The sequence below is a fragment of the Narcine bancroftii genome, chromosome 5 (genome assembly GCF_036971445.1).
Source record: "Narcine bancroftii isolate sNarBan1 chromosome 5, sNarBan1.hap1, whole genome shotgun sequence".
In the NCBI taxonomy this organism is placed as follows: domain Eukaryota; kingdom Metazoa; phylum Chordata; class Chondrichthyes; order Torpediniformes; family Narcinidae; genus Narcine; species Narcine bancroftii.
This window is the reverse complement of record NC_091473.1, coordinates 99,551,531-99,571,971: the sequence shown is the minus strand read 5'-3', so window position 1 is coordinate 99,571,971 and position 20,441 is coordinate 99,551,531. Positions and strand designations below refer to the sequence as shown.

General features: G+C 42.6%; 1 protein-coding gene and 1 long non-coding RNA gene across 6 annotated transcripts in view; one reads left to right on the top strand and one right to left on the bottom strand.

Annotated features, from left to right (window-relative positions):
- Nucleotides 1-20,441, top strand: part of mysm1 (Myb-like, SWIRM and MPN domains 1) — a 107,221-nt gene that overhangs the window by 80,026 nt on the left and 6,754 nt on the right. For all 5 annotated transcript variants that reach the window (XM_069938499.1, XM_069938501.1, XM_069938498.1 and 2 more), the window contains one exon: nt 17,359-17,416. In XM_069938499.1, the coding sequence (XP_069794600.1) occupies nt 17,359-17,416 (58 nt within the window). The remainder of the gene's footprint in view (nt 1-17,358; nt 17,417-20,441) is intronic.
- LOC138763778 (uncharacterized) lies at nt 5,802-10,362 on the bottom strand. Its single transcript, XR_011357779.1, has 2 exons — nt 10,171-10,362; nt 5,802-6,082 (listed from the first exon to the last, which is right to left on the bottom strand). It is a non-coding gene; the product is annotated as an uncharacterized lncRNA (long non-coding RNA).

The following is a 20,441-nucleotide window of genomic DNA, read 5'->3' as shown; positions in this document are numbered from 1 at the left end:
TAGAGCCTGCAGTATATAAAAAGAAGGGAAGCTCAAGTAGAGCAGCCAGTATGAGAATCTATCCCAGTGTGAGAGTGTGTCCCAGAGTGTGTGTGTCCCAGAGTGTGAGAGTGTGTCCCAGAGTGTGAGAGTGTGTCCCAGAGTGTGAGAGTGTGTCCCAGAGTGTGAGAGTGTGTCCCAGAGTGTGAGAGTGTGTCCCAGAGTGTGAGAGTGTGTCCCAGAGTGTGAGAGTGTGTCCCAGAGTGTGAGTGTGTCCCAGAGTGTGAGAGTGTGTCCCAGAGTGTGAGAGTGTGTCCCAGAGTGTGAGAGTGTGTCCCAGAGTGTGAGAGTGTGTCCCAGAGTGTGAGAGTGTGTTCCAGAGTGTGAGAGTGTGTCCCAGAGTGTGAGAGTGTGTCCCAGAGTGTGAGAGTGTGTCCCAGAGTGTGAGTGTGTCCCAGCGTGTGAGAGTGTGTCCCAGAGTGTGAGAGTGTGTCCCAGAGTGTGAGAGTGTGTCCCAGAGTGTGAGAGTGTGTCCCAGAGTGTGAGAGTGTGTCCCAGAGTGTGAGAGTGTGTCCCAGAGTGTGAGAGTGTGTCCCAGAGTGTGAGTGTGTCCCAGAGTGTGAGAGTGTGTCCCAGAGTGTGAGAGTGTGTCCCAGAGTGTGAGAGTGTGTCCCAGAGTGTGAGAGTGTGTCCCAGAGTGTGAGAGTGTGTTCCAGAGTGTGAGAGTGTGTCCCAGAGTGTGAGAGTGTGTCCCAGAGTGTGAGAGTGTGTCCCAGAGTGTGAGAGTGTGTCCCAGAGTGTGAGAGTGTGTCCCAGAGTGTGAGTGTGTCCCAGCGTGTGAGAGTGTGTCCCAGAGTGTGAGAGTGTGTCCCAGAGTGTGAGAGTGTGTCCCAGAGTGTGAGAGTGTGTCCCAGAGTGTGAGATTGTGTCCCAGAGTGTGAGAGTGTGTCCCAGAGTGTGAGAGTGTGTCCCAGCGTGTGAGAGTGTGTCCCAGCGTGTGAGAGTGTGTCCCAGCGTGTGAGAGTGTGTCCCAGCGTGTGAGAGTGTGTCCCAGCGTGTGAGAGTGTGTCCCAGCGTGTGAGAGTGTGTCCCAGAGTGTGAGCGTGTGTCCCAGAGTGTGAGCGTGTGTCCCAGAGTGTGAGAGTGTGTCCCAGAGTGTGAGAGTGTGTCCCAGAGTGTGAGAGTGTGTCCCAGAGTGTGAGAGTGTGTCCCAGAGTGTGAGAGTGTGTCCCAGAGTGTGAGAGTGTCCCAGAGTGTGAGAGTGTGTCCCAGAGTGTGAGAGTGTGTCCCAGAGTGTGAGAGTGTGTCCCAGAGTGTGAGAGTGTGTCCCAGCGTGTGAGATTGTGTCCCAGCGTGTGAGAGTGTGTCCCAGCGTGTGAGAGTGTGTCCCAGCGTGTGAGAGTGTGTCCCAGCGTGTGAGAGTGTGTCCCAGCGTGTGAGAGTGTGTCCCAGCGTGTGAGAGTGTGTCCCAGAGTGTGAGCGTGTGTCCCAGAGTGTGAGCGTGTGTCTCAGAGTGTGAGCGTGTGTCTCAGAGTGTGAGAGTGTGTCCCAGAGTGTGAGAGTGTGTCCCAGAGTGTGAGAGTGTGTCCCAGAGTGTGAGAGTGTGTCCCAGAGTGTGAGAGTGTGTCCCAGAGTGTGAGAGTGTGTCCCAGAGTGTGAGAGTGTGTCCCAGAGTGTGAGTGTGTCCCAGAGTGTGAGAGTGTGTCCCAGAGTGTGAGAGTGTGTCCCAGAGTGTGAGAGTGTGTCCCAGCGTGTGAGAGTGTGTCCCAGCGTGTGAGAGTGTGTCCCAGAGTGTGAGAGTGTGTCCCAGAGTGTGAGTGTGTCCCAGAGTGTGAGTGTGTCGCAGTGTGTGTGAGTCACAGTGTGTGAGTGTGTCGCAGTGTGTGTGACAGTGTCGCAGAGTGTAAGAGTGTATCGCAGTGTGGTGAGAGTGTGTCCCAGTGTGTGAGAGTGTGTCCCATTGTGTCCCAGTGTGTGAAAGTGTCTCGCAGTGTGTGAGTGTGTGTCACAGTGTGTGAGTGTGTCGCAGTGTGTGTGAGTGTGTCGCAGAGTGTGAGAGTGTGTCGCAGAGTGTGAAAGTGTGTTCCAGAGTGTGAGAGTGTGTCCCATTGTGTCCCAGTGTGTGAGAGTGTCCTGGTAGAACAGAGGAGATTTAGAGGCTTTGGCTGGAGAGGTTTCGGTTGAGCAGAGGATGAGGACGTACATCAGGTAAGATCTTTGCATAATAACAAAGAGTAGTTAGTGGAGATGGCAACTAACTGCAGGATTTGGGAAATCTGGGAGATCACAATGTCCCTGATGCACCCAGCTTCAGCTCTTTCCAGACTGAATTGGGGAACCGGATGGAGCTGGAGCTGGATGAACTCCAGATCATTTGGGAGGCAGAGGGGAAGTGATAGACAGAAGCTATTGGGAGAAAGACACACCCAAAAGGCAAGAGGCAGGTAACTGGATGACTGTTGAGAGAGGGAAGGGAAATAGGCAGACAGAACAGAGCACCCCTGTGGCTGATCCCCTCCATGATAAGTATACTGTCTTGGATACTGTTAAGGTGGCATGATCTACCAGAGACAGGTTGCAGTGGTCATGTCTCTGCCACAGAGCCTGGCCCTTGGACAAAGAAGAAAAGGGGGGGAAGAAGAGACCTATAGTGATTGGGAATTCAATAGTTAGGTGAATAGATAGGAGACTCCCAGGTGCAATGTTGTCTTCCAGGTGCCAGGGTCAGGGATATCTCAGATCAAGTCCACGGCATGCTGAAGTGGGAGGATAAGCAGCCACATGTCGTAGTCCATGTTTGTACCAATGACATAGATAGGAATGGAGATGGGGTCCTAAAGAGGGAATATAGGAAGTTAGGAAGGAAGCTGAAAAGCAGTATCTCAAGGTTGCCACGCGCCTGTGAGATTAGGAAGAAGAAGTTGTGGCAGATGAATACGTGGCAGGAACCAGGAGTTCAGGTTTCTGGATCAATGGGATCTCTTCTGGGGAAGGTAAAACGGCTGCAAATTAACTTGATAGGGACCAGTATCCTGGAGGGCAGGTTTGCTAGAGGTTTTGAGGTTTAAACTGGTTTGGCAGGGGTATGGGAACCAGAATGTAAGGGCAGAGAATAGAGCAGGTGGAAAGGATGATGCAACATGCTTTGGGTTTGTGAGGAATGACAGAGAGGGGAGGAAGCATAAATAGAGTTAGAGAGTTTGAAATGTATCTTTTTTAATGCAAGGAGTATTAGAAATCAGGGGGATGAACTTAGAGCATAGATCAGTTTGTGGAATTAAATGATGTGACCATTCCAGGTACAGGGGTTTAGATGTTTTAAAAGGGATTTCAGATTTATTGTCAGAATATATACTTGACATCACATACAACCCTGAGATTCTTTTTCCTGCGGGCCAGGCAGAATTACCACTTATTGGTAGTGCAAAAAGAAATTGTACACAATGTACACGTGTAAACAACTGCACAAAACAGAGAGGAAAGAAAAACAATAAAATGCAAAAGTGTCACTTTTTTTGGTAGATGTGATTGCAAATAATTTTTGTTAATTTCCTGCAATAAATTATCCGTTTTCAGAGAGTGAGCCTTCCAGTCCTCGTTGTCCAAACCCCCCCCCACCTCCCGTAGGCACCCTCTCTTATCTTCAGTGGAAATGTGACGTCAACCCCGAGCATCTGGTGGGAGAAAAGCAGGCGGTGCCTGGCTTAATGCGGGAGCAATGGCCGTCGTCGCAATCCAGTGCAACTCTCTGTAAACTCCAGGTTTGGGAACAGATGACATTGCGCTGCTAGGATGTACTTAAGGGCCTGCCTGACAAGCTGGTGGAGTGCCTGAACGCCACCAGTGCTTGGCACCACCATCCCAACGGCCTGCTACTATTGCAGCTCTTCACCTTGTGTATGGCCTTCTGCCCCGCTTGACCGTTGGCTCCGAGCAGCTGACAATGACCGCCTTTTTGGCCGAGCTCCCAGGCCACCCCGTCACGTCCAACCTCCACCTGACTGACATGCTGGTCGAGAGTCTTCTGTATGGCACATGTCCAACCCCAACCCCATGCTCAGCCTGGCTGTGTGCAAAATATTCTGGCCCCAGGGGTGGGGGGGGGGGGGCAGTGACGGACAGTGGGGGCTACGTACGAGGCACTTGCTTAAAGGGACTAAAATCAAGATTCCAGGTGTCTGGTCCTGATGATTCTGGATAAAAGGTGAGGCTCCTGTAGATGGAATTATTCTTGGAGGTCAGTGACTAGTGGAGATCTGCAGGGATCTGTTTTGGGACCCCTGCTCTTTGATATTTTTGTAAGTGGCCTTAACAAAGTAGTAGAAGGATGGTACAGTAAGTTTGCAAATGGCACTGAGGATGGAAATATTGTGGATAGTGTAGAAGGTTGCATAGGTCATAACAGGACGTAGACAAGATGCAGAGTTGGGCAGAAGATTGGCAGATGGAGTTCAATCTGGAAAGGTGTAAGGTGATGCATTTTGGAAGGTCATACTTGAAGGCAATGTAAATGGTTATTGGTGTGGAAGAACAGAGGGATCTTGGGCTCCTAATTCATAGATCAGGTTGATAGAATAGTTAAGAAGGCCATTGGTATACTGTGCTTCATTAGTCGGGGGTTTGAGTTCAGAAGTTGTGAGGAATGTTTCAGCTCAAAAAATCTCTGGTGAGACCACAATTGAATATTGTGTTCAGTTCTGGTCATATGATTATAGGAAGGATGTGGAAGCTATTGAGAGAGTGCAGAGGATATTTAGTACGATGTTGGCTGGATTGAAAAATGTGTCTTTTGAGGTAAAGATGGCAGAGCTAGGGCTTTTCTCTTTGGAGTGAAGAAAGATGAGAGGTGATTTAATGGAGGTCTACAAGATTATAGGAGGCATAAATAAGGTAGACAGCCAGTACCTTTTTCCCAGAGTGGGAGTAGCAAACACCAGAGGATATCTGTACAAAGTGAAAGGAGACATCAGGGGTATATTTTTTTTTACACAAAATTGGAATGCTTTGCTAGGGATGGTGATGGAGACTGAAACAAGAGACTTTTAGACAGGCGCATGGATGAAAGAAAAGTAGAGGGTTATTAGGTAGGGAGGGTATAGGTGTTTTTTTGGGTAGATATTTATAGGTTGGCACAACATCATCAGCCAAAGGGCCTGTACTGTGGTGTAATGTTCCATGTTCTATATCTACCCTCCCATATGAACCTCAGTGCTGTTATGCTCAATCAAGCTCTAAAACCCAAAGCTTGATGTCTCTGGTTGATGACAATTCGTGCATCTGGGCTTGTCTGAGACACAGGAAAAATCCTTGTCTTCTCACGAGGCATCGGATGTGTATTCAATAGCTTGAGGTACCCTGTCGTGTTGAAGTTTATAGATTACTAAATAGAATAGCACTTCATCTCTTCAATTTCTCATCTCCAAAAATCCTTCATTAATCCATTCACTAGTCTTGATTGTTCTTGGAAATAACCTAACAAGATACATCGTATCCTATTATCCTCGGAAAATTAGGGATGTGTAGTAAAACCTAGCAGGAATATGGACACCTTGAACGAATATTCCTTTTAAATTATGAGTGACAAAAATCAGATGGATAGATAAGTGCTTATTGCAGCAGTAATTATATCTTAATTGTAATCAAGTCCAAAAGAAGTTGTGTAGTCGGGGAATTGTATTATTTACAATTGAGAGGAAAATCTCAATAACTCACTCATAGTTGCTGCCTGTCAAGAATTGTTTGTTAACTCTGCATTAAAATCTGTTTCATCATTCCCAACTGAGCACATTGTATTTGCAGCCCACATGCAACCAACTGATTAGTTCATTTTAATCACAGGGGTAATTTTAATAAATTATTACATCAAATGTACAAGTTACCCAGCCAGATAGACCTTCCGTCAATGTTTAATTGAAGCACTTGATCAGTCAATCCATACAATGGATTTTTAAAAAAAATACAGGCCACATATGTGTCCTTCATACCCATCAGGAAAGATTCAACACGATGGAGTTTCTGATTTCAATTCTGGTAGATTCTTTTACGTTTGCACCTTTTATTAATGCTGAAGTGTTCTTTTAATAGCAGAGAACCTTGTACAGTACTATAAATAGAGAATGAACAGTGTTAACGATGTGTCCTTTAAGATATCTCGAGCCAAAGGAATATCTGGCATTATTTTTAGCATTTTTAATTGCTTGTCATGAACTGCCATGTCCTTTTTTTTAATGTATTTAGCTTATGTTTCCAATTTTGTTTAAGAAATGAAGTTTATTTGCCAACCTTCAATTTGGCTACGTTTTTTTTTCCCTCAGATTGACCAACAGTACACCATTAAACTTGGTTGCAGTGAAAATATATGACTTGATAATTGCATCTTGAGTCTGGGCATGTCTAGATCAAGAGACTCCAAACATAATAAGGCAATAAATAACTTATCGTACATGACATTTATATTGGTGTCTTAGAACAATGAACTACTTACATAAAAGCCCTTTCAAGAAAAACTTTGGAATGCATCTCTCATTATAATGAGATGGTAGAATTTTATTCTGTGCCCTAGAGCTGTCTGCAAGTATAATGGTAACCACTTCCAAGGTAAATATTGTTAGCACAAATTCTGGGATTACATTCAGGATTTTTTAAACAGAATATTAGAAACTGACTACAATCAGCAGTTTGTTGGCTTCAACTATCATATATACATGAAAAACTCCAGTCATTATTATTGGAACTAAATGGAGTAACTACACCCTTCTTTTTCATTGATATTGCTCGGTTAGATACAAAGCACCAACAATGTGAAATTTACATTAATTGTGTAAGATGTCAGAAAGTAAAATATACGTAAAGTTCCAAGTACTTTTACAAAATCAAGAAGAATCAAAGCTGTCACTTAAATATTTCCCTACTTTTACAGAAAATATTTCTCAGATATTTTATAATTAATTTATTTTTAACAGAATTGGGATTTAAATCAGGAAAAGTATTTTATTGTCACTTCATCTTCTTCTTTGGCTTGGCTTCGCGGACGAAGATTTATGGAGGGGGTAAAAGTCCACGTCAGCTGCAGGCTCGTTTGTGGCTGACAAGTCCGATGCGGGACAGGCAGACACGGTTGCAGCGGCTGCAGGGGAAAATTGGTTGGTTGGGGTTGGGTGTTGGGTATTTCCTCCTTTGCCTTTGGACAGTGAGGTGGGCTCTGCGGTCTTCTTCAAAGGAGGTTGCTGCCCGCCAAACTGTGAGGCGCCAAGATGCACGGTTTGAGGCGATATCAGCCCACTGGCGGTGGTCAATGTGGCAGGCACCAAGAGATTTCTTTAGGCAGTCCTTGTACCTTTTCTTTGGTGCACCTCTGTCACGGTGGCCAGTGGAGAGCTCGCCATATAACACGATCTTGGGAAGGCGATGGTCCTCCATTCTGGAGACGTGACCCATCCAGCGCAGCTGGATCTTCAGCAGCGTGGACTCGATGCTGTCGACCTCTGCCATCTCGAGTACTTCGACGTTAGGGATGAAAGCGCTCCAATGGATGTTGAGGATGGAGCGGAGACAACGCTGGTGGAAGCGTTCTAGGAGCCGTAGGTGATGCCGGTAGAGGACCCATGATTCGGAGCCGAACAGGAGTGTGGGTATGACAACGGCTCTGTATACGCTTATCTTTGTGAGGTTTTTCAGTTGGTTGTTTTTCCAGACTCTTTTGTGTAGTCTTCCAAAGGCGCTATTTCCCTTGGCGAGTCTGTTGTCTATCTCATTGTCAATCCTTGCATCTGATGAAATGGTGCAGCCGAGATAGGTAAACTGGTTGACCGTTTTGAGTTTTGTGTGCCCGATGGAGATGTGGGGGGGCTGGTAGTCATGGTGGGGAGCTGGCTGATGGACCAAACAAATCACAAAATGTACATATTTTGTATCTTTCAAACTAAATATTGATTGCAATCAATTTCAGTGCAGTGCATTTCTGATGAAGGGTTACGGCCTGAAACGTTGACTGTCTAATATTGTCTTGCATGGATGCTGCATAATCTGCTGAGTCTCACTGAGGCCATCAGAAGCTGGTGAAATCATAGGGTACCATGTAGAAAATTGTGTGACTAAAGACATCATTAGAGAGACAAAACTAGAGAGGTAAACTTTGCTCATCTGCAAAGACAAACAGTGACACAAAGCAATACTTTTTTGGCTAAAGCTTACCTCCGATTACAATTGAACATTTTTTCAATTAGCATACAAAATTTTTATGTTAGTGAATCGTCATTAAATGGATGTAGAATCTGTATGGGGTCACCATGCTAGGATTCTGGAGCATGGATAAGCATATGAATTATAAATAGGAGAATACTGGTTATTCTCTTCATTAAGATCATATTGATTCCATTGCTGAAGTGATTGTATTGGTCCTGATCTTCAGTGATTTTCCTAGTGTCTGAAAATATATCAGTCTCAACCTTGCACATCTTCTTCAATGATTGAGTATCCTTGATCCTTTGAGGTAAAGAATTTGAATGGCTTTCAGCCCTCGGCTTAAATAAATTTCTCTTTACCTCAATCCTAATTGACTGAACTCTCATGTTCTCACATTTGGTCTTTGGAAATAGCTTGTACTCTTATCACACTCTGAGAATTTTGTTCGTTTCAATGAGATCAACTCTCATTCTCCTAAATTGTGCATGGGCCAACCTTACTCTATTTCTCTTCACAATGCAACCCTTTCGAATCAGGAGTCCGTCTTGTGACTCTATGTTCCTTGGCAACATATCCTTCTTTACGTATAATGGCCAAAACTGAACACAGCACAGTACTCCAAATAAAGTCTCTCCATTATCTTGCATGTTCTCTGCAATAATCTTTGTTTTTGAATGCCAATGTGTTTGTAAATAAAGGCCAAATTACAATTTCTTTTCCAAAGTGTTTACATGTTTATTTTTTGAATTTCATGAACCATCGCATTGAGATCCTGCTGTTCCCTAACATTTACTGGTTCCTCACTATTCAAAAAAATATAATTTTTCTTATTTTCCTAGCAAAATGAATAACCTCATAATTTCTGCCTCCTTTATCTTTCTTAACTATTCATTATGATTTGCTCTGTCCCATCCCCAAAGTGCACATACCCACCAAACTTTGTATTATCAGCATTTTGCGACGTGTCTTTTCATCCAAGTTGTGAGTATGTTGGTTGTGATTGGTTTAGGCCCCAGAGTCACTAATTCAGCAACTTCATACTGACCTAAGAATGGTTTGTTTATTCTGAGTCTGTTTTCTATCCTTCATTTAATTCTCTATCCATGTTCATACATTAGCTCCAATATTGTTATTCCTTAATTTTTGTAAAATGCCTTTTGAAAATCCAGAATATTATACATTCACAGATATCACCCTGGACATTATATTCTCAAAAGATCTATGACATATTTTTCACTATCTCATCTCTGCTTAATCATGTGATGGATTTCCAAGTGCCATATTACCAATTTTTAAAACAATGAATTCAAGCATTTTCCTGACAAAGATGTTAACTGGCTAAGAGTTCTCCATTTTTGTTTCTGCTTTCTTTGTTAAATAGAGCCATTACTATCATTATTTTCCAGTAACAAATCAGGTTTATTCTCATGTGTCGTGAAATTTGTTGTTGTTGCAGCAGAAGTATTGTGCAGAACAAGAAGCAAAATTGCTATAAATTATAATTCTGTAAATAATTTTTTTTTTTTTTTTTTAACTCATGCAAAAAAGAGAAAAGTGGTGTCCATAGGTTCATTGTTCAGATTCTGATGGTGGAGGGGAAGAAGCTGTTTTTGTATTGTTGAGTGTATGTCTTCTGGCTCCTATACTTCCTTCCTGATGGTAGCAGTAGCAATGAAAAAAGGGCAAGGCCTGGGTGGTGAGAGTTCTTGTTGATAGACACCTCTTAAAGATGTCATGATGGTGCCAGCTGAGTTTATAACTCTCTGTCACCTGCTCCTGTCCTGTTCATTGGCACCCCCATACCAGACAGTAATGTAACCAGTCAGAATGCTCTCCATGGTATGCCTTTAGAAATCTGCAAGAGTCTTTGATGACAAACCAAATCTCCTCAAACTCCTAATGAAATATAGCCATTGGTGTGTCTTTATTATGATTACATCGACATGTTGGTCTTCAGAGATGTTGACAACCAGAAATTTAAAGTTTATTACCCTCTCCACTGCTTACCTCTCAATAAGAACTGGTTTGTGTTGACCAGGTATCCCCTTTCTGAAGTCCTCAATCAGTTCCTTATTTTTACTGACAATGAGTGCAAGGTTAATGTTGTGCACCACTCAACTGGCTGTTCTTTCTCACTCCTGTACGCTTCCTTCAAGTTCAAGTAGCATTTATTTTTCATTTTAAACCATAACTGCAAAGCTACATAATTGCCATTGTGATTCTGCCAACAATCAGCTGTGACCATGCATAAATGTGTCAAGATAATAACTCATATATCCACTGCACTGGCCTCTTGTAACCTTGGGGTGTACATGTACCTGGATAAGAAACAAAATCCTGAAGATGCTCAACAAATTAGACAGCATCTATGGAGTCCAAAACAGAGTTAATGGATTCCCAACATCTGCAGTTTTCTGATGTGCCTATTTTTAGTACCCTTAGTTGTATCCCACCATTAGAACTTTGGTTACCCCATTCTACATATTTTATGTCTCGCTTACCGTGAAGGCAAATGCAAAATATTTGTTTTTAACACCTCACCCTCAATAAATTCTCCTTTCATTGCATCATTGGAATCCAAATTTACTTTTGTCAATCTCTTCTTTATGCAAGGAACCTGGGTAGAAATATTCTTGAAATGACTACTGTGGGTATTGTGTACTTTTTTAAGTGTTGGCAATGTCACCTTTTTATTTGCCTTGTAACATTCATGGAGAAACTAGTAGGTGTAAGACTTCAGCTGTATACACCTCAAATGTTGATGTAGAGATAAATAAAATATATCTTGAGTATTTCTGTCATAAAAATGAACAAAAGTGTCACAAGCCTGTGGACCCAGAGGACCCCAAAACCCAGCAACAATAAAAATTCACCAAAACAAATGGTTACTTAAACAAAAGTTACTTTTAATTTTCTTTAAATATAAAAACAGGATCAAACTTTAACTTATTACTATTAACTTAACCTAGCTTAACCCCCTTCTAGTTTTAAGTGCATGTGTATGTAATGTGTGTGTAAGTTCTGAAAAGTTATTTGAATCACAGTCCCATTTCAATTCTCACTCCTCCATGTTCACTGGTTGCAGGCACAGAATTTAACATTTATTAATCTTCACCAGGCTCGTTGGACATCCATAACTGATTCCATCTGATCAGCCACTTCACAATCTTGCCAAAGAAATTTCCCCATCAGGTTTTTCCAGATGATAACCTCTTTCTTTAAGGTCACCACAGAGTTCCTTTTCTGTTTCCCTTATCTCATCTGAAACATTATACAACCAACCATCTCCTCTTGCATGGACCACAAGGGCTTTGAACAGGCTGAACTAAGAACTCACAACCCGTCTTCAAAATGTTTTTTTTCCACAAGCTTGCCATCTTATCCTGTTCCAGTCCCAGCTGCTGCTGCTGAACTGTAGAACTGAATTTTGTTTCTCTCTCACTCTGAGAAAACCACATGACCCTCTTAGAGCAGCAAATTGCATTTGGACTATGGCTCCAGACCCAATCTTCCAAGTTCATTCATCTGTTGCTTTCCAAAATAATAATCCATTACTCCACAGCATGTCCAATTAACACCTACTTGTGAAGTCTCTATAGGCATTCTTCAAAGTTTTTGCAAAGGCTCTCGGAGCCTGGACTGTCTGGCGAAAGCAGAGCTCTGGTATTTTAAATGAGATCTGTGTTGTGAAATGTTTGTTTGTGACCTACACTAAAAAAAACCTACCACAATTTATCTCCTTTAAATCATATCTATATACAATATAAAATATAACATAATCTGTCACACCTGTGAAACTCAGCCCATGCTGTAATAAATCAAACAGCAGAACCAATTAAGCGAACAACAGTTTCTTTATTCAAGCTTGATAATGCTGGTGGGAGTGAGGGATACAAAGAAAGAGTTCAGTAACTCATTCTCTACACTGAGACCCACTCAAAGCATACAGAGTATTCACCCCACTTTTATACACCTTTGGGCAGGGGTCTGTGTGAGACCTTACAAGTTTCACACAGCTGGCGATTCTTGTTTATTCGATAAACCTGGTGTATGCAAACAGCTGGGAAATGTTAGGGTGCCTTTACTCGTAGTTTATTTAATTTTACAGCATTCTTTGTGTTGTTAGTTACTATCTCACTGCAGCACAGGAAGGTCAGGTTAGAAGGCAATTACATTCCCACCATGTTACAAGGCAACTTTTCTCACCCAATGTATTAACTTATTTTCTCACAAGGCTTCATCTTCATTTTTTTCACCTGTGATTTGTTGTTGTACATCTGAATAGTTTTGCTACTCTTCTTTTCACAGTGGTCCTCTGAATTGGTGATTTGTATTTTTTATTGCTACATTTCCATGTTGTAAATTCTGTTTGAAGGCTGTGCTGAATGCCATTTCTAAGTGTGACATACTACTTAAGACTGTAAGAGGCAATGGCCTCCTTCCATTTTGGTAAACCCATTAAAGCTGAGGTGGATATTTTGCAGAGTAAGATTATTGCACCCACTTTAATCTGTCATATGCAGTCTTTAAGGGGGTGGGTGTAGTGGTTCTGTTTATAACCGTCATGGTTATCCACCATACGTCTTGTTTGAGAACATGATTTAAGTAATAACTTGTTGGGGAAAACTGAAGCACAGCATTGAACTTGCACATTTTAAAACTCTAAGTGCTTGAGATATTGTAAGTTGTCTGGCATATACTATATATTCCACGAGGTGGAAGATTGCTATAAAGTGATAAGCCCAGAGATGGGAAATATGTTGACCTGATTCTGAACCAAATAGATTTTAGTACTGTACAAGTAAAAACACACAATGCTGGAGAAACTCAGCAAGCCAAACAGGGTCCCTTTATGTAACAAAGGTAAAGATATATCACCGATGTTTTAGGCTTGAGCCCTTCATCGAAGTATGAGAAAATGCCAGCAAGTGTCTGAACAAAAGAGTGGGGTGGGGCGGGGCGAGAGTGGGGAAGAGGGGGTGGCAATGGCAGGAGATGATAGATGGAGAAAGGAGGAAGGGGATAGCAGCAGAGTGGGAGGAGGGAGAACTTGGTGGGTGGGAGAACTGGAAAGACAGGAAAAGGGGGAGGGGAAAGAAAAGACAAGCAGGTTTAATAGAAAACAGTAAAGTCAATGATAATGTCATCTGGGTGGACAGTTCCCAGATGGAAAATAAGGTGTTGTTCCTCCAATCTGTGGGTAGTCAGGGTGGGATAGTACACAAGGCCATGGGCAGACATGTGAATGCGGGAGTGTGACTCGGAATTGAAATGATTGGCCACTGGGAGGTTGCTGTGATTACGAACAGAGTAGAGGTGCTGAGCGAAGCAATCTCCTAGTCTGCGGCTAGTCTCTCCGATGTAAAGAATGCCACAAAGGGAGCACTCAATACAGTAAATAAGTCCTCTGGATGTACGAGTGAAGTGTTGCTTCACGTGAAAGGCCTGTTTAGGGCCCCAGGCCGTGGTGAGAGAGGAGGTGTGGGCACAAGTGTTGCACTTCCTGCAGGCTCAGAGGAAGGTGCTGTGGCTGTGATGGGTGGGGAGGGATGAATGCATGAGGGAATCATGGAGGGAACGGTCCCTACAGAAGGCCGAGAAGGAAAAATGTGTCTGGTGGTGGGGTCCTATAGTAAGTGCCGGAAATTTCAGTAAATAATGTGTTAGTTTTGGAGGCTGGCGGGGTGGTAGGTGAGGATGAGGGGGATTCTATGTTTGTTGCATCTGGGGGAAAAGGAGGGCAGGGTAGTTGAGAGGGAAATGGGGGGATGTGAAAAAGGCAGACATTTCAGAAGATCTGGACTGGAAGGCCTCATTTTGGGAACAGATGCGGCAGAGCTGGAGAAATCGAGAGAAGGGGATGGAATCCTTGCAGGAGACAGGGTGTGAAGAAGTGTAGTCCAAGTCTAGTGGCTTCCCCTTCACCACTATCAATTCAGCCCTCACCTGCATTCTCTCCATTTCTTCCCTCTGCCCCCAGATGCAACAAACATAGAATCCCCCTCATCCTCACCTACCACCCCACCAGCCTCCACATCCAACACATTATCCGTTGGAATTTCCGGCCCTTACTACGGGATCCCACCCACCAGTCACATTTTTCCTTCTCCCCTTTCAATCATCCTTAGGGACTGCTCCCTCCGCAATTCCCTCGTGCACTCATCCCTCCCCACCCATTGCACCCACAGCACCTTCCTCTGTGCCCGTAGGAGGTGCAACACTCCCACCCCCCACACACCTCCACCTCTTCCCTCTCCACGGTCCAGATCCCCAAACAGGCCCTTCAAGTGAAGTAACACTTCACTTGTACATCCAGAGGACTTTTTTACTGCATCTGGTGCCTCCTTTGTGCCATCCTTGACATCGGAGAGACCGGCCGCAGACTAGGAGATCGCTTCACTCAGCACCTCTGCTCTGTTCGCAATCACAGCAACCTCCCAGTGGCCAACCATTTCAATTCTGAGTCACACTACCATGCTCATGTCTGCCCATGACCTTGTGTATTATCCCACCCTGATCACTGACAGATTGGAGGAACAACACCTTATTTTCCATCTGTGCACCCTCCAGTCAGATGGCATTAACATTGACTATATTGCCTTCCACTAAACCTGCTCGTCTTTTCTTTCCCCTCCCCCTTTTCCTGTCTTTCCAGTTCTTTCATCTACCCAGCTATCCCTCCTCCCATGCATTGCTGCTGTCCCCAACCTCCTTTCTCCACCTATCATCCCCTGCCTTTGCCTCCCCCCCCTTTCCTCTTTTGTTCGGACGCCTGCCGGCATTTTTTCATATTTTGATGAAGGGCCCAAGCCCGAAACGTCAGTTCTGTATCTTTACTTTTGTTACATAAAGGCCACTGTTTGACCGGCTGAACTTCTCCAGCACTTGGTGCTTTTTTTTCAACCACAGTGTCTACAGAATTTTGTGATTTACTTCTTATTTCTGTACGAAATAACATCTTTTGATACCAATGATTCACAGCAAATTATATAATTTAGTTGCATTTGTTCTACAAACACAATATTTGATAGACAAGAGTATGATAAACATGCTGAAACTCTATTTTATTGATGTCAGAGGGATTTATAAAAATATATTTATGTTCGTCAGATGTGGACATCACTGGCAATGCTGCTACTTGTGAAATTTGCAAAGAAAGTGCTTTCCCAAATTTAGTTATTGATTCGACATGCTTAGCTACTGGCTCCTTGTAATGCAACCAGCTACACTAATTGCAGTAAGTTTGCTTTTATTGATCTGTATTTGATGTATGTTGACAAAGACTGCATCAATGCTCAATTTTCTGGCAGCTGTCGTGATCTTTTATGCTACATTATTTATTGATCGTGCTTGTGTTGTACTTGGAATCACAATGAATAACATTGCATAATCAGCACTGGAATCCATTAATGTAGCATCATTGGATCAACCAAACCTCTTGTAATACACTATTGAGAGTCATAAAAATAGTGATTCAAGTATTTGAAGCTCGCTGATAGCTTGCTGCACAGAGTATAAAAAGCAGGCTCTTTGTATTTTAATTATGCTTCTTAGTACATTGCTCTTTTACAGAACAACACTGAGGATCATCATCAAAAAGGACTTTCAGCATGAGGGGAAGGACACTATGTCAAAGAGGCAGCTTTTTGGGCGAGCAACTGCTGTGTGGATATGTGTCACTGGTCTTTTGGGGAATTTGTAGATATAAAAGCCTGCTAAAACCCTAATCTCCAGACATCTTTCTTCAGCTCCACTCTGTTCCTTCCTGAGTGAAATGCACCTCCCCTTTCAACTGCTGAAAGAACCTCATGACTAACAAGCTGCCAGTGGTGTTTACATTATCACGCTTGCAGACTGCTTCAGCAAGGAGGTAGAAAATTTGGTGTAGGCCATTCATTTTGACCTTTTACCTCGCATCGTTTGAAACTGGGCTACCAAAGTAAAACTCATCATTGATCGTAAAACAAAGTATGGATTTGGACATAGTGAGTGAACAATGATTAAGCTTGTGGCACTTCATTGTTTGGTGCTTACATTTATTTAACTAGAACATCATTTTAAAAAAATGGCCAAGCAACTTAGGCCAATAAAATTGGATATTTCTAAATGAAACAAAATTATTTGTTTGTAAGATGAATCTGGCATCAACCTAAGAGAAAATAGCTTTGGTGAATAATGTTTTTTTTTCATTTAAATTTTTTTTTAAATACACCATGTTAATGAGCCCTTTTGGGCCCATGAGCCTGAGCTGCCCAAATACACCCAATTGACCTACACCCCCTGTAGGTTTTTGAAGGGTGGAAGGAAACTGGAGTCCCTGGGGAAAACTCATGCAGACACAGGGAGAACATACAAACTCCTTACAAGCAGCATGTGTTTCAAATCCCGGTCCAAGCCACTGGCGCTGTAACAACGTTGTGCTAACTGTTACATTAACAATGCTGCTTATTGATCTTCTTGTCTTTGGTTTACATTCTTCTACTTACAGGCAATCTGACCCAGTCTAAAGAAATTTTTTTTTCCCTCAGGTTTTTATGGTTTTTAAGAAAATTAGTGATGAACTTTGCAACTTTAGGATTGTTTCCCATGTTTCATTATTCTTCATTTGAAATAACTATGGCTTTCAATTTATACTTGTGGAATGGAATTATATGAATTATTTCTACACATTACCACCATCGGAAAAATCGTCACTATGTTTACTGTTTTAAGACCCCCTTTTATATGGAATAAATATACTGAAGAACTAATAATAATAATGCAGAAATTATATGGTACTGTGATATTAGAAAGTGTCTCATACCACAAGTTCTTGCAGTGCTGGAGATCTGGAGCAAAAAGCAAACTGCGGAAGAACTTAGTGGACTGAACAACACCTTTCAAGACAAGGCAATGGTCAATGTTTTGGGTCAAGACTCTGCATCGGGACTGGTGGAGGATTTTTTTTCCAATCATTGTAATTTGAGCCTGGAATGTGCTGCTTGAAAGGGTGCTGGAGACAGATGGTCTTGCAACATTTAAGGAGCGTTTGGACAAGTATTTGACTCATCAAGTACTAGAGGCTCTCAACTATTAGAATATTATCAATTTTTAAAACAACCTCTGTGTTAACATCAATAAATTATGTAATATAAGCATACAAAGAAATGCTGGTACAAACTGTCCCTGATTGGTTTACTTTTATCCTTTTAACAGTAGTGTGCCAATGCTCCGAATGTTTCATCGGGATTCCAATTTAACATGTCTGCAGAAGGTACGTTTATAAGAAACCGAATCTTAAGACTATTTCAATAGACAATAGATAGTAGGTGCTGGAGTAGGACAATTGGCCCGTCGAGTCAGCACTGCCATTTTTCAGATCTTGGCTGATCATTCACTATCAGTATCCATTCCCAGCCTTATCTCCATAACCCTTAACTCCCCTGCCCACAAGAGCCTTATCTAACTCCTTTTTGAACATATCCAACAAATCTGCCTCTACCACCCTCTGTGGCAAAGCATTCCACAGATCCACACTTCTCTGGGTAAAAATATTTCTCCTCATCTCTGACCTAAAGAGCCTTCCCCATATTCTTAAACTATGCCCTCTAGTCCTAGTCTCTCCCAACATTGGGAACATGCAATCTGAATTCACCCTGTCTAGCCCCTTGATAATCTTATATACCTCAATCATGTCTCGTCTTATCCTTCTAAACTCCATTGCATATAAGCCCAGTCTTTCTAACCTTTCAGCATATGTCAATCCTGCCATCCTGGGAACTAACCTTGTAAATCTGCTCTGCTCTCCCTCTATAGCAAGTATGTCCTTCCTCAAATTTGGGAACCAGAATTGAATGCAGTATTCCAGGTGAGGTATCACCAGGGCCCTGTACAACTGCAGGAGGGCATCTCTGCTCCTATACTCCGATTCCCTCTTTATGAAAGCCAACATCCCATTTGCCCTCTTCACCACTTGCTGAACCTGCACGCTAATTTTCAATGACTGGTGTACGAGTACACCCAGATCCTTTTGCACGACCCCACTCCCTAGCTTGACTCCATTTAAATAATACTCTCTTATTACTGTGTCCAAAATGGATAACCTCACATTTGCTCACATTGAACTTCATCTTCCATTCCTCTGCCCACTCCCTCAACCTGTCCAAGTCCCTCTGCATTTTCCTGACATCCTCCTCACACTTTATACTGCCACCCAGTTTAGTGTCATCTGCAAATTTGCTCATGTTATTAATAGTCCCTTCATCCAAATAATTTACATAAATGATAAACAACTGAGGACCCAACACCAATCCCAGTGGAACCCCACTTGTCGCATCCTGCCATCCTGAAAATGACCCGTTTATCCCAATCCTTTGTTTCCTATTTCTTAACCAATTTTCTATCCATGTCAGCACCTTGCCCACAATTCCACGCTCCTTGATTTTGCCTACTAGTCTCCTGTGCGGGACCTTATCAAAGGCTTTCTGGAAGTCCAAGTACACCACATTCGCTGGCTCTCCCAAGTCCACACTCTTTGTCACATCTTCAAAAAATTCCATGTACAGTACTGTTGTGTAAATGGAAATAAAACTATATGAAATTTAAAAGTATAACAACTTTATGCTTACAAGCATTTAATATGACACAGTACCTGGTATTCCATTTTATTTAGATGTTAGTGTTTTACGTATTCCTTTATTAATCATTATTATATTCAGAAACATTGACAATTTATTTTACAATAAAGACAAAAGAGACCTTGATTGTTTTCTTGAGTTTTGTGGCTACCAAGGTTTTGCTGACAGGTTGATTAGAATGGATGAAGTGGATGATTAGTTAACCCCCCCGACCCTCCCAAAGGCTGGAGAGATTCCTCATGTTGCTTAGAGACATAAAGCCAGCTTAATTTCATGCATATGAGGACTTGGATCAACTGTCATGTGGCTGTGGAAAACACAGGCATCCAACAATCACTTGCTAAATATAAAATTAAATTTAAGCATGCAACATAGTAACAGGTCTTTCCTGCCCAAGCGCTCTGGTTAAATGGGTCTGCCTGGAGACTCTAATTTTTTGCAGGCAAATTAACAGTCACCATCTCCATCCACAACCACCCATCCCTCACAAACCTCCCATCAATATTAAGTGTTTACTATGTTACTCAAATATTTATTGTATGTAAGCACATTGACATCATAGCTTTCATAGAATCTTGGTCAGTGGATGATGATTTTACCCTTAAACACTGTTCACCCATTTATTTGGCTCCACCTCCCATCATTTTCTCTGTCTGGGCCCTCATGGTATCTGTGTGGTTCCTAATACCAGATCAGAATTGGTTTCTTCCAATGTTGTTCACTCCTATCAAGTCCTCTTCCCAAATTTGCATCTTTTTCTCCTTTTGAATTCTAGATGAGTTTATTCATGAAACTCACCTTCATCTCCCTTGAATCTATTCAATAAAACTGCTAAATACTCAGATTCCCTTCTCGTCCCATAGTTACGGACATTATGATTCTTATTCTTCACTGACTTTGCCCAGACTTTCACCATGTTGTCACATCTTGCCTCAAAAACTGAACCCTTGAATCTTAAGTAAAAACACAATGCTGGAGAAACTCAGCAGGTCAAACAGTGTTCTTTATATAACAAATAGATAAGTATATAATTGACGTCTCAGGTTTGAGTCCTTTATCAAGGAATGGAAAAATGTCAGCAGGTGTCTGAATAAAAGAGTCGGGGGGAGAGGCATGGTTACAAAGGTGAAAAAGGGAGGGAGGAGACAGCAGCAAACAAAGGGAGTAGGGATGGCTGGGTGAATAGAGAGGGAAGGGGGGGTGGAGAACTGAATGGGGGAAGGGAAGAGGAGGGGAGAGGAAAGCAGATTAGCAGAAACCAGAAAAGTCTATGTTAATGCCATCTGGCATTTTACGAGTGGCCTTGGACTGACAGGCATGTCAGAGACCTCCTAGTAGCCAACCATTTCAGTTCTGCGTCATACTCCCATACTCATATTTCTGTCCATGGCCTTAGAACATAGAACAATATAGCACAGTGCAGGCCCTTCGGTTCTTGATGTTGTGCCGACCCATATATTCCTTCCAAAAAAAAACAAAACCTTCCCTACCCCATAACTTTCTATTTTCCTTTCATTCATGTGTCTGTATAAGAGTCTTTTAAATGCCCCTAATGTTTCAGCCTCCACTACAATCCCCAGCAAGGCCTTCCAAGCACCCAATTCTGTTTTTTTTTAAAGTACCCCCAATGTCTCCCCTAAACTTCTCTCCCTTCACTTTGTA